This window comes from Phaenicophaeus curvirostris, chromosome 12 (assembly GCF_032191515.1).
Source record: "Phaenicophaeus curvirostris isolate KB17595 chromosome 12, BPBGC_Pcur_1.0, whole genome shotgun sequence".
NCBI classification, from domain to species: Eukaryota; Metazoa; Chordata; class Aves; order Cuculiformes; family Cuculidae; genus Phaenicophaeus; species Phaenicophaeus curvirostris.
In genome coordinates this window covers 19084114-19101194 of record NC_091403.1, presented here as the reverse complement: position 1 = coordinate 19101194, position 17081 = coordinate 19084114, and the positions used below count along the sequence as shown (strand labels likewise).

The 17081-nt window shown below is 53.8% G+C and overlaps 1 protein-coding gene across 1 annotated transcript in view; it reads left to right on the top strand.

Annotated features, from left to right (window-relative positions):
* Nucleotides 1-17081, top strand: part of CCDC33 (coiled-coil domain containing 33) — a 50660-nt gene that overhangs the window by 22355 nt on the left and 11224 nt on the right. Inside the window, 8 exon segments of the mRNA XM_069867044.1 lie at nt 625-734; nt 1520-1621; nt 1800-1891; nt 3044-3164; nt 7094-7223; nt 7331-7452; nt 8713-8784; nt 13954-14079. Coding sequence (XP_069723145.1) covers nt 625-734; nt 1520-1621; nt 1800-1891; nt 3044-3164; nt 7094-7223; nt 7331-7452; nt 8713-8784; nt 13954-14079 — 875 coding nt within the window.

Genomic DNA, 17081 nt, shown 5'->3' with positions numbered 1-17081 from the left:
CCTTCGATCAACTCGGGTTTTTGATGTATATAAAAGGCTCCTACTCTTGCTTGTCAACTAAATTACAGCTTTGCTTTAAATCTAGAGAAGAGCTGGGGATGCCAATGTCAGTTGGTGGGGGCGATGCTGCCCTGCTGGCAGACAGATGGGGACCGAGTATCCCGAGACGGCAGATGCTGGGAGGGCAAGAGCCTGCAAAACCCACCTGAGGGCTAACCCTGGGGCTGGGAGGGCTCAGGGCTGCTGAGCAGGGTGGGCTGGAGCCAGGGAGGTGGGTTAGGTGGATCAGTGGGAAAGGCCGGCTTTTTAAATGGGAATCTGTGCTTCGTTGGTGCCAATTGTTCACAGGCTTTTCTTTCTTGGGCATGCCTGTGATGTGCTCTCAATGGCTCCTTGGGGTGCATGTATGTGTGCGTGCATATAAACATAGGGTATGTTAAATCCTACCCCCCATGACCTGTGAGGGGAAGAGGTTGCTGAAAATGAACCAATTCACCCATTGCCTCTATCCTTTTGTCACCCAGACCTTCCCCAGCTCCCTCCCCACAGCCTTGCCTGCCCTCCGCTTCCTCAGACTCTGCAGACAGTCCTGCTTATCCTGATGGCTGATCCTTTCCCTTCCAGTTCTGACTCTCACCCTGGCAGATAAGGCCACCAAGGAGGCATTGGGGACCTTCCAGCTGCCAGTGCGACACCTCCAGCGCTTCCAGCTCCACCACTGCAGGCTGGTGCTGGTAGGTACAGCTCCTGCCACTCCATCCTGTTGCTTATTCCTGCCTATAACTCTGATTGTCACCCCTGCTGGAGCTGGGGGTTGTGGGTGAAGGGAGCCTTGTGTAACGGTGTAATCCCAGTGGGAAACCTCAATTTGGCAAGTCAGGGAAGGTGCTCAAAGAAGCTTGTGAGCAAGCAAAGAGCTTCCCAGGCTTCCTGTGAGATGGGAACAAGGGAAGCGTTGTACTGGGCTTTTTTTTTTTCATCTCCGGTGGGGAAAACATGGAGGAAAAGGGATGGGATTGCAAGCTGGGAAGTACTTTTTCCCTCAGCATCCTGTGGAAGGAGATGCAGGGCTGGGCTGGGTATCAGAGGGTTCATTAAACAGGTGCTGCTGTGCATTAATTAATGTAGGTGGGTGCCCAGCCCCAGAGAGAAGCAGCTTCCCAAGCACCTCAGTGAGGGTTTCTCCGTGCCAACATTTTAACAGTCCCAGGGTCTTGGCTGATGGCTCCTTGTATGCTGAAACCTGGCAAACTCACTTGATACTTCACCCCAGATCAGCCTCCCCTTTGCTCTGGCTGGCAGAAATTTCTCTTCCCTTCACAGCAATTGGGAGCGATTAAATATTTAAATGCAGAAGGATTTATTATATTGATCTTTTCCGGGAAGGCTCCAGGGGACAGTGAGCTTTAATTATCAGTTGGTGCTTTATTGCCAGTGATGGGCTGTCTGCACACCCAGCACCTTCGTTTGGTAGCCTTGACCCTTCCTCTTCCCATGGTTCCCTCTCCTCTGCAAACAGCCAAGGAAGCTTAACCCTACGGGGACAGTCCTGCATGTCACCATCACTCGCAAAGGGAGCTTCATCCCTCGCTGCGATGGATTGAGCTACGTGGCCTTAGAGGTGAGAGGTGGCCCTGGAGACAATGGGTGGCAGGGGAGATTTACAGGGTCCAGGATGGACCAGAGCATCTCAACTCAGAGAGGAGGATGCTGCATGTTGCCTCCTGCTCTGGTGGCTGTTGATACTGTTCCTCCCCCTGCATTTGCTGACCTCTCACCATGGGCTCCTCATGTCCCAGGTGCTGCTGCAGGGGCTGTCGAGCCGCCTGGCCACCCCCCATGGGGCCCTTGTCGCTGTAGCCAGAGTGATGACCAATGTTCAGGAGTACAAGTGAGTGACGGCCACAGGGGCTTGTTGGTGACATGGGTTGTGGGTACTGGGCTTGGGACAACCTGAGCATCCCTGGTGCCATCACCCCTTCCTTGGCTTGCCAGAAGTGATTGGGCCCAGAGAGTGGTGGTAAATCCAGCTGGAGGCCACTTGCAAGTGGTGTCCCCAGGGCTCAGTGCTGGGTCCAGCCCTGTTCAATGTCTTTATCAATGACCTGGATGAAGGCATCGAGGGCACCCTTAGCAAGCTTGCGGACGACACTAAGCTGGGGAGAAGTGTTGATCTGCTGGAGGGTAGGGAGGCTCCAAAGGAATCCGAACAGGCTGGACCGCTGGGCTGAAAACAATGCCAGGAGGTTTAACAAGGCCAAATGCCGGGTCCTGCACTTGAGGCACAACAACCCTGTGCAACTACAGACTAGGAGAAGTCTGGCTGGAAAGCTGCCTGGAGGAGAGGGACCTGGGGGTGTTGGTTGACAGCGACTGAACATGAGCCAGCAGTGGCCCACGTGGCCAAGAAGGCCAATGGCATCTTGGCTTGGATCAGACACTGCGTGGCCAGCAGGTCCAGGGAGGTTATTCTCCCTCTGTACTCGGCACTGGTGAGACCGCTCCTCGAATCCTGTGTTCAGTTCTGGGCCCCTCACCACAAGAAGGATGTTGAGGCTCTGGAGCGAGTCCAGAGAAGAGCAACAAAGCTGGTGAGGGGGCTGGAGAACAGGCCTTATGAGGAACGGCTGAGAGAGCTGGGGGTGTTTATCCTGGAGAAGAGGATGCTGAGGGGAGACCTCATTGCTCTCTCCAACTCCCTGAAAGGAGGTTGTGGAGAGGAGGGAGCTGGGCTCTTCTCCCAAGTGACAGGGGACAGGACGAGAGGGAATGGCCTCAAGCTCTGCCAGGGGAGGTTTAGGCTGAGCATTAGGAAAAAATTTTCACGGAAAGGGCTATTGGGCACTGGCAGAGACTGCCCAGGGAGAGGTTTGAGTCACCTTCCCTGGAGGGGTTTAAGGGACGGGTGGATGAGGTGCTGAGGGACATGGTTTAGTGTTTGATAGGAATGGTTGGACTCGATGATCAGGTCGGTCTTTTCCAACCTGGTGATTCTATGATTCTGTGAACCCTGCTGACTCTCCCCCTTTCCATCACCTCTCAGGCACCGCATGGAAAAGAATCCCATTGCCTGTCCCAGCATCAGCCCCACCACCATCACATTCCCGGATCCTCCAGCAGCAGCTTTCAGTATCGCCCGAGCTGCCAACCACAGCTGCCCACAGGTAAGAGGTTGGGCGCATCCGTGGGGATGCACAAGTCCAGCAGCATCCATCCCACTTGGGTACCAATCAGCATCCCTCCTTTGGCAGGAGAACTGAGGACCTGACACAGAGAGAAGCTTTAAGGGCAAAGCAATGCTTTGAGCATCGAAGACCCTCTCCCTGCATCCACCTTGTACTGTCAAACCCACAGGCAGCTCCTCCTTTCTGCCTTTATCCTTCATTTTCCCCCTTCTCTGTTCACACCTCTGGCTTGAATGACACCTCTTGAAGGCAGAGACTTTCTTCCCAGGACTCAAGTACCACTAGGAGAGCTAGCAACACACATCTTCAAAATAGCTGTTGCCAGGGAAACATATGCTTTCGGCACGCGGCATCATCAGCGAGCGGGAGGAGGGCCCCGCTTTTGTTCCTGAGCCCTGCCAAAAATTGGCAGGGAGGGAAGAGTAGGGAACTGGAGGGATGCTGGGGCACGGAGGAGGTGTGACGGGGCAGCCGAGCCAGAAGCCAGCATGAAGCTGCCACCCCTCTAAACCAGAATTGCTCCACCCCTTCACCTTCTGAAAAGTGCCAGCCGAAAGCATGGTGAGGGCAGATGTCCACCCACCCTGAAAAGACAGACCCAGCTGGTGCTGAACACCAGCAGAGCACACGTTTCTGTGTCTTGGTCCTTCCCCTCGAGCATTGAATTTTTATCATCTTGGAGCGTAATGCCCTGTATCAACACGTTTGGGGAGCCCATATATAAAATATCACTTAGAGGAGGCCGGCCAGATGCCAAGTCACCCACAAGATGGTGAATTATAAAAATTGTGTGTTTCATTCATTATAATAATTATTGGTTTATTGTCCCTGCCTCCACCTCCCTGGGTTGCTCTTTGCGGGTGAGGGGTGGTGGGGAAATGCCAGGGACCCCCTGCTCTGGGTCTGCACCCACTTTGGTTCCCCCCAGCATCCCAAGCCCCACCATGGCAAGAAGTTCAGGTTATGGGCTGCCCATGGTGACTCTGGAGCAGATACCAGGGGAGAAATTTCCCTGTACTTGTCCCAGCATTATCCCCCCATCTCTTTGCTCCAGCACGCAGCTCCCCAAGACTGCAATTTCCCAGCTGGTGCAGAGATATTTGACCTCTAAGGCAACTAAAATGCATTTCCTTTGGATTTACATGGATAAATTTGCACACAAAAACCCATGAAGGCATGGGACTTCAGCGTTGGGCGAGCCCAAGCTGAGTTCCACAGCCTTGGCACAGGTAGCAGAGCCAGCGCGGAGCCGTGGGAGCCCAATGCAGGAGGACAAGTGATTAAACTCAGCCATCTGGCCTGCGTGCACGCTGCTGCCTCCTCCTCCTCTTCCCCTCACCCGCATGGCTCTGTCTGTCTTTGCACATTGCCGAGGATGCTATCTCCCGGGATGCATGGACACGGTGCCCTGGGGAGCTGCGTAGCCCCCATCTGCTCTCTTCCCCAACCCCATCTCCTGCCTCGGTTTCCCCACCTGCAGGACATGGTGCCTTCCCAAGGAGGGTGAACTCCTAATGTGCGGGAGGAAAAGTTAGAGAAAGGCTGGGAGGAGGAGGAGGGAGTGTTGCTTTTCTGGTTCCAGAGGTTAATGGCTTTCCCCGAGCAAACTCCTGGGCAGGCTAATCGGATTCGATAATTCTGCCAGCCCAGCATGTCCTCTCGCCTGTCAGTTCCCATCAGTGTCTACAGACAACAGTGCCTGAGTTCACCTTCAGCAGGGTAGTGGCACCCCTCTTTCTTAGGGGGTTTTGGGGTTCCGGGGTGGTTAACCCTTCCCTGCCTGGCTGGTGGTCCCAGAGACCTGGACTTCCTGGTCAGGAGTTAACAGAGACCTGCACAGAGCCACGTGCGAGTGTGTTGGCTGCTCTCCTTGGGTGTTCTCCTTGGGTCAACAGCCCCTTTCTCGCCAAAACAGATGGATTTGGACACATTGGTGGCGATGACCAATCTGTGGGGTGCATGGGCACCAGGCAGTGCCTCCTACAGAAAACCACACTGCACCTGGCCTCCCAGCACCAAGCTCGAGCCTTTGTGGTGTTGGCCCCATCTAAACAAAATCTCCTTTCAGGCTCTTTGCCTTGAGGATCCTCCAGCTTAACCCACTTACTGAAACTTCTCATTTGCTCTTTTGGGGTCTGCATACACCAGGCTGGCAGCCTTGAGGACCACGGGATGTTTCTATCCCTTGGGAAGGCAGGAGAGATGCTGCGTGCTTGGCCATCTCTGCCTCTGCTTGCGACAACAATGCTGCCTTTGAAAGAGGCTTTGTATGGGAGATGAGCTGGGCTAGCAACTAAGGACGAAGGCGTCTCCTTCATCCTTCTCCCCACCCCTTCTGTCGTGTTCCTCCAGGTGGCCCTGGGCAGGGGCAGTTGTTTTGCCAAGACGTCTGCCCAAATCAGTGCATCGGCTCTGACGCCCCCGCACGGAGCATCCATCTGTCCCACCCAGCCAGTGGGAGACAGCCTGGCCCTGGCGAGGAATCCTGCTCCCCCCTAACCCCTCATGTCAGGGGGGAAAGCAGGAACGTCATCTCCCATCCCTGTCCCAGTCAGAGGAGCCATGAACCTCCGACAGTTGGGGTCAAATTAACAATATGCTCCTGCATTTGACTTTTCCTTTCCCTGCTGCGTCCAAAACGGTGCCATCTCGCAGCGCCTTAATGCCAGGAAAAGTAACTGGAGGCAATGTTCAGTGTTCTTCTGGAGATTTTCCCCCCAGATCAGGCTTTCTGAGGGTGACAGAACAGCCCTATGAGCCGGAACGCAGGCTGGGAAAGCAGAGAGGTGGCTGGAGGGTGTTGAGCCAAATCTGGCTGTTGGAGATACCCCAGTCCATGTGGGTTTTCCCTAAGCAGTTACAGGCACGGCCTGAGCTCCCTGCAGTCAAAGCAAGCAGCATCCCAGCTAAAAACCTCCACTTATGCTGGGGAGCCCCCGACAAATTCCCAGCCAAGACAGCCAGCCGGGTGCTGAGCCAGCACTAAGAGTGCTGCCCGATGCAGCCCATCGTGGAGGTCTTTTCAGGCTCTGAAGCATCTCAACCCTGCACTCCCCTTGCTGACAGCCCCCAGGGCTGGGTAATGCACCTCTGTGGGTCTCCAAGGTGCGTAATACCCATTAGCATCTCCAAACGTGAGCACAGAGACACCCCCCCCTTGCCTCGCCTTCTCCTCCTCCCTCCCCGACAAAGCAGAAATGTGCTGATGCAGAAAAGCCGATCAGCATCTCGTCCCCACTGGGCGATGCTGGCTGAGGGGATGGAGTAACAGCATTAAAACGGAGCCGTTGTCAATTATTGCTTGGTACTGGGCAGCCAGTGTTAAGATTGACCTTTGAAGAGCTGGCGGGGCTGGGCTGATGCCATTTCTAATGACAGCTCACGGCTCTGGGGACAAACATGCTGCCCACTGTTCGATATCAGTTGGAAGACCTGGACTTCACACTTAGGAAAGGAGTTTGCGATGATCTATGGAACCCAAAAACCTGCTAAGCAGGCTTTTGGAGTCCATATATCACCGCAAACTCCCTTCCCAAGGGCAAGCATTGGGTTGCCCAGCAGGTATCAAAAAGCTGACCCTGGAGTGAGTACAAATGATCTTCCAGGCTCTTCCCATCATGTTTTTAAGCATGATGAAGTTGGTCCATGTGCTGTTTTTCTTCTCTGGCTCTGCGAGGGAGAAGATGCTGGCAGGGATTAGTTGGAGAGAAGCAGCCAAGCTCAACAGCCCTGTGAGAGCCAGTTCAAACAACTGGGATTCAGGGTTGCTTTTGAGCCAGAAAAGTGATGTTGCTGCACAGGTTGTGCTTTTCTTTACCTCCACCTCTCCTTCTCCTTCCTATCTCTCTGCTTATTTATCTCTAGAGAGAGAAGGTAGCTGGAGGATAATTTTCCTGTTGTCTCCTAAGATGTCTCGAGCAGCTGGGCCCCCAGAACAACCAACCTGGGACACCTCCTTCCTCTTCCAAGGCCGAGATGTGGCCACTATCTTCTCTGAAGACACCGCCTTGGTGATTGAGTATTATCCACACAAAGCCAGTGAGTCTGGGAACCCCACTGGGATGCTCTCCCTCATCCCTGGGTTTGATTAGGCATAGGTCCTGGTCTGCCATGTCCTCAGCCGGTTTCTCTTGTCCCTTTTCCAGTATGGAATGCTCCAGGCACCCTCCTTCCCGTGGGATACTCAGTGCTGCCCCTCACAAGCCGTGTTTTCCGGGAGCTGGTGGCACAGGATGGTGGGATGCGCGTGGATGGCCTTGTTGTGCAGGTGAGCTGAGGGATATGGAATCATAGAATCATAGAATCATAGAATCACAGAATCATAGAATCACAGAATTACCAGGTTGGAAAAGACCCACCAGATCATCGAGTCCAACCATTCCCATCAATCACTAACCCATGTCCCTCAGCGCCTCGTCCACCCGTGCCTTAAACGCCTCCAGGGAAGGTGAATCAACCCTCTCCCTGGGCAGCCTCTGCCAGTGCCCAATGACCCTTTCCGTGAAAAATTTTTTCCTAATGTCCAGCCAAAATCTTCCCTGGCGGAGCTTGAGGCCATTCGCTCTCGTCCTGTCCCCTGTCACTTGGGAGAAGAGCCCAGCTCCCTCCTCTCCACAACCTCCTCTCAGGCAGTTGGAGAGGGCAATGAGGTCTCCCCTCAGCCTCCTCTTCTCCAGGCTAAACACCCCCAGCTCTCTCAGACGTTCCTCATAAGGCCTGTTCTCCAGCCCCCTCACCAGCTTTGTTGCTCTTCTCTGGACTCGCTCCAGAGCCTCAACATCCTTCTTGTGGTGAGGGGCCCAGAACTGAACACAGGATTCGAGGAGCGGTCTCACCAGTGCCGAGTCCAGAGGGAGAAGAACCTCCCTGGACCTGCTGGTCACGCCGTTTCTGATCCAAGCCAAGATGCCATTGGCCTTCTTGGCCACCTGGGCCACTGCTGGCTCATGTTCAGTCGCTGTCAACCAACACCCCCAGGTCCCTCTCCTCCAGGCAGCTTTCCAGCCAGACTTCTCCTAGTCTGTAGCTGCCCAGGGTTGTTGTGCCCCAAGTGCAGGACCCGACATTTGGCCTTGTTAAACCTCATGCCACTGGTCTCAGCCCAGCGGTCCAGCCTGTTCAGATCCCTTTGGAGCCTCCCGACCCTCCAGCAGATCGACACTTCTCCCCAGCTTAATATCGTCTGCAGACATGCTAAGGGAGCACTCGATGTCTTCATCCAGGTCATTGATAAAGACAGTGAACAGGGCTGGATGATGCTGGGCAGGGTGGCACAGTGATGTTACCTGTGGATGATGGTACCTGTGGGTGATGGTACTTATAGCTGTTGGCGTGGTTGGGAGGGATGTCTGCGGCCAGGTGGGCAGCCTGGTGTAGAGTCCCAGAGCATCCCATGGGAAGTGGGGATCCCTGCTCCAAACCACAGCCCTAGGGCCCTGGATGGCATCTGGGTGATGCCAAAGCCACCAGAGCTCCAGCAGAAATGCAGAGGGCAGCACAGGTTGTGACCCTTCCTCTGCCTCCCCAGGGCACGGACCTCAAAACTACATCTGGGGCCATCCCGACTGTGGGGCTCTGCCTGCAACTCCTTCAATCAGAGGTGAGATGCTGGGAATGGCAACTCTGAAGGGAGGGAGTGATGAGGATGGAGTTAGGGAGGGATTGATGAGGATGGAGTTAGGGCAGGAGAGGGCTCTTTGGAATTGCCACCTTCTTTCCAAACCCCTCAGGCAGAGATCAGCTGGGCTGGATCTGGGTTTTATCCCTTGTGCCTCTTGTCTTAGGGCTCTGGATTGCCCCACCGGGCAGCTGGGAACATCAGTGTCATTCTTGTCCTCGTGCATCCATCACATCCAGTCCTGGCAGCTGGACAGGCAGGGCATGGGCAGGGTGTTTGGGACAAGCTGTTCACTGTCTCCATGCGGAGAAGGGCCAGGCTGGTTAACCACAGTGGCAAACGTCCTGCTGTCTTTATCCTTCAGCATTTGTGGTCCCTAGAGATGTCACAGCAGGGAGGGAACTTCGTGGCTTTTCATCCTGGGGAAAGGGAGAAACCTACTTGACCTTGGCTGCAGGAACAGATCTTGGGCAGGTCAGGATGCGGCCACCAGCCTGACCAATCTAATTACTGCAGCCAGCAGATTCCACTCCCATCTGCAAAAAAAACCCTATCCGTAAAGTGAATTTGGGATCAGACTGGATGCTGCATTGGTGAACGTGAACCCCCATCCCCAGGGAAGCCGCAGAGGGCCGGGGACCGGCTGGTGGGGGTCTTTGGAGTGGTTGCCGGGGGGGGGGTCAGTGAAAAGGGGTCTGCATGTGATGAATTATTCACATGGGTGTCACTAAGTGCAGAATTAATCCTTTTGCTTCCAGCTGGCTGCTGCACTAAATTATCACTCGCAGTCATGCGGGAAAATGCTGCGGAATTCATTTAGCTGATTATTGTTTTGATCTGGGAGCTGTAATTTTTTTTCTACTCTTCCCGAACCTCTCCCTTTCCCCCCCTCCAGCCCTGCCTCCCTTAATATATGTAAGAGCTGGGAGTGGAAACAAAAAACAGGAGCGCCAGAGCCAGCCTTGGGCTCCACGTCTCGTTAATTCATCCAGCGGCAGCCTGGGCAGACGGACTCGGAGCGATGCAAATCAATGAGTGAGCTGCTGCTGAGCAGGGTGAGGGCAGGATTGGCTCTTCCTGGCTTTGAAGAGGGCTTTGTTTCTTGCCTGGAGGTCAGGATTTTCTGAGGAAGATGCCCCAGCTGGCTGGCTGTGATCCTCAGCACCCCAAAAACACAGCCCAGCAAGCAGGCAAGCTGCTGCCATGGCTGCAGAGGCAGAGCCTCTCTTCTCCCACTTTGGGCAGTCCCAGGCTTCAAGGGGTGCTTGACGGCTGGATTTCCAAGTCCTCAGCTCATGGTTTAGTCCTGAGCTTGGCTTTGGGACTGCAAGAAGTGGACAAGTGGGGACCAAAAAGCAAAGACAACAGAGGACCTGAATGGACCTGGTAAGGCATTTGGGCACCCTTCACACCAGGGTTGTCCTCGGGGCGCGAGGAGCCCCAGCATCCCTGTCCATCACCAGGGGGTGAGGAGCCCCAGCATCCCTGTCCATCACCAGGGGGTGATGAGCCCCAGCATCCCTGTCCATCACCAGGGTGCAATGAGCCCCAGCATCCCTGCCTCTTTTGCCCTGTACTCTCTCCCCACAGCTCTCTCCAGCCAGATGGCAAAGCAGCACAGACTCACCGAGCTCTCGTTTCTTTTCTTAGTGTTTTTTATTTTAACATAGAGAGCTGAAAATGCATAACCTAGATTGGTTGGGCTTTTTATGACAAACAGCAGCTAAATAAACCCTGGGCCATCTGCACTCCCCGGCACACTTGGAACCGGGTATAAATCCCAGCTGCTCTTTGGTGATTTTACCGTCTCCTGCCAGAGGTCTGGATGCTCCTGAGCTTGGCTTTGGATGCTCACATCGACTCTACATGCTGGGAAAATACCCTCAGTGGCAGAGTTTTCTAGGGATAAGGGGCTCCCTATAAACAGGACTCAACCCCTGGTATTTCTGCAGGGTCTCAATACACTGCTACATTTGTATCAGCAGTGGGGAAAGGGTCTGGAGGCTGTTTTATTAAAAGCCAAGAGGCCCAACACCAGAGATGAGCAAACAGGAGTTGTGATATCCAAGGGAAAGTGCAATGCTGGGCTGCCCCCCTCTGTAAAGCCACTGAGACCCCCGAGTTTGCCCCCACCCAGCCCTTTCTCCTTCTGCCTTCAGTCCTCTGCTCTCTCTTTCGAGCCCCGAACAAGAACAAAAGACTTTGATCATGTCAAGGAGACAAAGAAATCAAAGACTTCAGCAAAATGCTGGCGTTTTAGCAAATTACTGGCTGTCACTGAAAAACAGTTGCAGAGAGAAAACTTGCAACTGGTTTCACCCACCTCCATACCAGCTTGTGGCTCAAGGCAGGGCTCCTATTTTCCCTTCATTCTTCTTTTTCCACCCCAAATTGGGTGCCTCAGTGAGGAAAGATGAGTTTGGCCACACGGCAGCCAGCGGCAAATCCATTTGCAGGGTCAGTGGGATGTGCCTGGAGGATGCTGAGCCCCAGAAAAGGGCTGGAAAGTGTACACTGAAAGAATCTTTATTCCTAAGGGATTTATTCATCACCCCTGTTTATTAATCAGCCCTGGTTTATGCTTTGTTTTGGCACAGCCCCACCTCGCTTAGCCCATTAATTCAGCACATGGGACCTTCGGGGTCACTTCAAGCCTCTGCCACCCACTTTGCTGAGCACCCTTGGTCACGTCACCTGAGATGGGGTCTGGGGATGTGCTGGCATGTGGTGGCAGCCTCTGCAAAAAAATGAAAAGTGCTGTGTTTTTCTGGGCAAGGGGGGGAAAAAAAATCAACAGGCTGGCTATATCATTGCTTAAACAGCCTTAATTTATGTAATTGCTGCCATTTAAAACCAGAAGCAGATCGGTGCCTGGAGTAAATTGTCACAGCACTAGGGCGTAAATTGTCACTATGCCAGCCTGGCAGCCAGATCCCTGTTACGCTGGCACAAAAAAATGGATTTACAATTGGTTGGCAAAGGGGGAATCACAAAAATAAGGTTTTATAATTGGTTGGGAAATGGGGAATCAAAACAAAATGGGTTTACAATTGGTTGGCAAAGGGGGAATCACCATGTGTTTCCCGTTATTGCAGCCTGTCTGGCCAAGTTTACCCTCCACAAGCACCAAAATCAGATTATTTTATCCCCAAATCACATTGCAGGTGGTGAAAGGCTTGGTCAGGGGAAGCATCACCCTTCCCTGCTTGAGCATCTTCTCTCGGTGAGGGCGAATGCACTGAGGGTTCAAAGGCTCTGAGGACTTTGGGCACAGCCGAGCTCTTTCTTGCCAGCTCTTGATTGACACCTGTCCATCAAACACATCCCCTGTTCCCCTTATTGTATAGCAGATTACAAGAGGCATTACAGCATCTCTGCCAGCCAGGAGCATCCTTAGCTGGGGAGAGTTGAAGCAGCGAGGAACTGGGGGGGTGGAAAAGAGCAGAGAATGTCTTTGTTAAGGAGAATTTGTTGGTTTCCGCCCGCTGATCCCAAGGGAGCGTTCAGGGCAGTGCTAATTGAATTAAGAGCACGTGCGCTCCGGCGAGCAGCTCTCCAGCGGGCAATGAGGCCGCGCTGGCCATCGCTCCAGCGTGGCGGGCAGCAGCTGTAACACCGGCCCCGGTAATTGCAGGCAAAGCCTAAACTGTTGCATTTTGCATGATGCTGTTCCCCCAGGGAGGAGGGAGAGTGGTGGGGCGGGGGGCATCTTCACCCCAGCTTTGATGCTGGAGGAGCTCGCTTGACGTCAGGGCCGGCGGCGTAATGAAATGCGGCGGCACAGGGGATGATGATGCTGATGGTGTCAATGAGGCAGCGATGGGGAAGGGCACGGAGGGGCCCCCGGATACCTCATCATCCCCCCTGCTGCAGGGGGATGGATGCTCGCTGCCTTCATTAGCCGCACTAATGAGGCGAGGCCAGGCGTAGGCACGGAGTAATACCCAGCGAAGGCCACTTTGCCGCTGCCCATGCCCGCAGCCAATTTGGAGAGGGTGTCCAGCCTGATTGCTCCGCCTGCGAAGTAAAGGCAGCATCTGTCAGGTGGGGAGGCAAATCAAGGATTTGCCAGCTCACAGTCACCATCTCTCAGGTGGGAAAATGGGTGGGTGCCGTGCCTCGAGGCAAGGATCCCAGTGACAAGATCCCCATCAGCCAAACCTGCCCCAGTACTGGGAGCTGGGGTGACTGGAATGGAGCAAGGGTCCCTCTCCGTGCCTTTGCCATCGCAGGCGGTAGCGAGGAGTTTGCGGACTCCATCCTTTATTCCATTAGATCCGACTTCCCCCTCTAACTGGATTAGAGGGGAGTCTATAAAAGCCAGGCTGGGTGGAGGAGAGCAGGGCACACAGAGCCGGGTGCGGGAAATGAGGAGCAGGGAAATCACATTACTGCTGCCGGCAGCATCTGGCAGGGGTCTGGCAGGAGCTGCTGGTGTGCTGGAGGTGCCTCACCCAGCAGGCACTAAACTCAGGGGCAGCTTCAGGCAGAGAAGTGGCTTTTAGCATCCCTTTGCACCCACAGGGCCTGGGGAGCAACTCCTGCCCACCTGGGGAATGGGAGAGATGGGCTGAGATGGGCACAGACCTGCTATTTCCACCAACACAGGCTTCAGCGCAAAGAACTGCCTCCTTCTCCTCCTTCTCCTCCTTCTCCTTCTCCTTCTCCTTCTCCTTCTCCTTCTCCTTCTCCTTCTCCTTCTCCTTCTCCTTCTCCTTCGCCTTCGCCTTCTCCTTCGCCTTCTCCTTCGCCTTCTCCTCCTTCTCCTTCTCCTTAACCTTCTCCTTCTCCTTCTCCTCCGTCTTCTCCTTCACCTTCACCTTTGCCTTTGCCTTCGCCTCCTACTCCTCCTCCTCCTCCTCAACTTGTTGGTCCAGCACTGGTTCACCCCAGAGACCTCTTCTCTGCCCAAAGCTCCCCTTGCACCTTGCAAAGATGAGATGGATGTGGTCAACCCAACTCTCTCCCATCACACCATGTCCCGGTGGCAGATGGGGAATACGGATGCTGGGACAGGGATTGCAGATACTGGGATAGAGGACACGCATGGTGGGACAGGGAATAAGCAGTGGGAGCAGCTCAGGCCAGGCGCCTCCTTTCCGCTGTCTCTGCATCCCTCTGTCCTACAGACCATTGCCTCTCCCTCCCCAGAGACCAGCAGCATTCCTGACCCCTTCTGGCAGTGCTGCCCTCCCCAGCCTGGACTCTGCCATCACTGATGGATTCAAGAGGGGCGAAGAGCTGCAGGCAGCCCCTGTGCATCCATTTTATAGCCAGGTAAGAAGCCTTGAGGGCTGCCAATAACACCACACCAACACCCAGGCTGCAGCATCACCCTGCCAACCACTGTGAAGACGTGCATCATGCTTCCTAACAGTGAAAAACGGGCCTAAATCCTGAATTTTAATACCTCTTCCAAGTTATATATTGCTGGGAGCCGTGGGGTTTACCCATAGCCTAGTAGTAGCAATAATCTCTTGTATTGTACCTCTCTATCCTTTGTTCCCAGCTGTTTTGGGGTGGCACAGGGCATGGAGTGGGGACCGAATCCCATCACCTTGCTGGGGGTAGAACTTGCTGGAGCAGCCTGGGTGCACCAGCTTCAATGTAATTGCTCAATCCCAGATCCATTTAGCAAATTCTCTCCTATTACCACTGCATTACGTTGGAAACCCCAGGCACCTCCAGCTCATACCTTTTGGCTCCAGGAAAAAAGAGGCAGCTGTGCTCCTCCTCCAACCTTTTGTGCTGATAAAAGGAGCCCTTGGATGAATTCAAACCCAACTTTCATGGTCTTAATATCTTCCTGTACTTTAAGCCATCTGGCTTTAAAAATAACAGGTCATTAAACCCCAATTCTGCTTATTAAATAGTGGGGTGGAGAGGCCCTGAGCCACCCAAAGGACTGGTTATTTCCTTGTCAGTGGCTGCCCAAACCCCACCTTCAACTCAGCCCCTCTCCCTGCGATTCAAGCTGCAAAGCAGGAAGAAAATTAGCAATAAAATAACAACCATAAAAATACAGAAAAGCTATTTTTTTTCCTCCAGCTGTTTTAATTCCTCCAATCCACTGAGCTTTATTGCTTCCTTTCCCATAGCCACAGCAGCTGCTTTATTCCCAGCCTAATAGAAACCTGTAATGGGGTGTGCAGGTGCAGGTACCATGGCACAGCTTAAATGTGATAAGGATGCGAGGTCCAAAACTGATGGACCACACGGCCCTGGGGCTCCAGATAAACCCCAACACCCTTCAGACCCACACAGGATCCAGCTCTGGCATCATGTCATGCTCTGTGTGATGTGTTTTCACCCCTGGCTTTGCTGTTTGCTTGCATCAATGCCACGAGCTACCTCAAATCCACCTCACTGCATCCTCACAAGAGCATCCTTGTGATTTAGGCTGAACATTAGGAAAAAAAAATTCATGGAAAGGGTCATTGGGCACTGAAACAGGCTGCCCAGGGAGGGAGTTGAATCACCTTCCCTGGCGGGGTTTAAGGCACGGGTGGACGAGGTGCTGAGGGACATGTTTTAGTGTTTGATAGGAATGGTTGGACTTGATGATCCGGTGGGTCTTTTCACAGAATCACAGAATCACAGAATAACCTAGTGATTCTATGATTCTATGATAAAGTGAGGGAGGGTGGGAAGTGGTTTCAAGGATGCTTCCAGGAGGATAACTGGAGCTGGGGAGGCCAGAAAAGGTTTGTAGAAGCCTTGGGCACACCCTGCCCTGCCCTTTCTCTGGCTAAAAATGCTAGAAAGTTTTACTGGTAGGATTATAATTTCCCCCCACATCAACATCTGACAGCCATTTTCTTTCTTTTGCTTTTTCCTTCCCCCTAAAGCGCAAATAATTTTCACTCCGCTTGCATTGCAATGCAGGGGATTTGCTCGGAAAGCCCCGGCAAACCCATCTCCTGACAGCCCCGGGAATCAGGGCTGACACCCTACTAATGGAGCGTGCGTGCGGGAGGGAGCTGGGATATGACAGCCCCCCGCCCCGCAGTGGAGTCTGGGGGGGAGCACTCGGCTGATCACAGTCCTGTCACTTCTTCCCACTCCGCTCCAGCTGATCAAACCCCTTACCCTGCGGCTTGTGAGGTCCTGCTCCGCATCTCCTCGTTAATGCCTTCATTAAAAAGTGGGGGGGGGGGGAAGCAAGGAAAACAAAGCCATGAGGAATATTATGGGAGATGGGGTAACCTTTCCCTGGTCACACAGAGGTAAAAAAGCCGCCGTGCAGGTTTGTGCCGGGACATAAAACTCCACCTTAGCCTTGCCAAGGTTTGGGGCTGATTTTTGATGACCTTAGGCTGAGGTTTGCGCTGGGCTCAGCCTAACTGTGTTTTCCTACCCTTCTGCCCTCTCGCTGAATAGATTTGTGCCTCTCTTACCAGGCGATGAATAATTTACTAGCAGCACTTAACGATTAGGGGGGCGTTTTCTCCAACCTCTTCTAACATTTGCTTCTTCTTCCAAGCCTTTCTTTCCCTGCTCCCAATCATCTGTATTTCCCCGACCTGTCGATGTTTTCACAAGCCACAGGGCCTCTTGTGAGGCTGGGAGAAGTAAATGCCATCGTTTTGCCTTGCTGGCATTTTGTTCCCAGCACTGCACGTGGTCCATCACAGAAGATGAGAGTCCAGCCATGCAGGTTGTGCCCCCAAAACACACCCTGGGGTGGAAAAACAGGCAGTTTTGGTGAGTTAGGCAGGATTTCTTGCCTGCCAGCAGCATTGAAGCCCTGTTGCTGGACGCATTTCCAGTTGCTGGGTGACCTCCAGGGAAGGTGGGGGCTCCTGTGCCTGTTGAGTGAGATCTGCAAAGGTCAAGGGGAGAGGGGGATGCGAGCGACATGTGAAAGAGGAAGGTACTGGGAGGGGAGGAGGGGATGCAAAGGATAAGGACCCACGAGGAAAAAGGATTGTGCACGGGGAGAAGGTGCCACAAGAGGAGAAGATGCTGCAAGGGGTGAAGGTGCTGCGAGGAGGGGAGGAGGATCAGTAAGAGGAGGATGTGCAAGGGAAAAGGATGGTGAATGGGGAGAAGGTGTTGCAGGGGGAGAAGGTGCTGCAAGGGGGAGAAGGGATGAGAAGGATGAGGATGTGCAAGGGACAAGGGTGCTGCAAGGCAAAAGGCTGGTGCGCAGGGAGCAGGTGCTGCAAGATGTGAAGGTGCAGCGAGGGGAGAAGTTGCTGCAAGGGGTGAGGATGCAAAGGCGTGAGGTTGCTGCAAGGGGCTCGGGGGATGGGAAGGTTGAGGATGCTGCAAGGGAC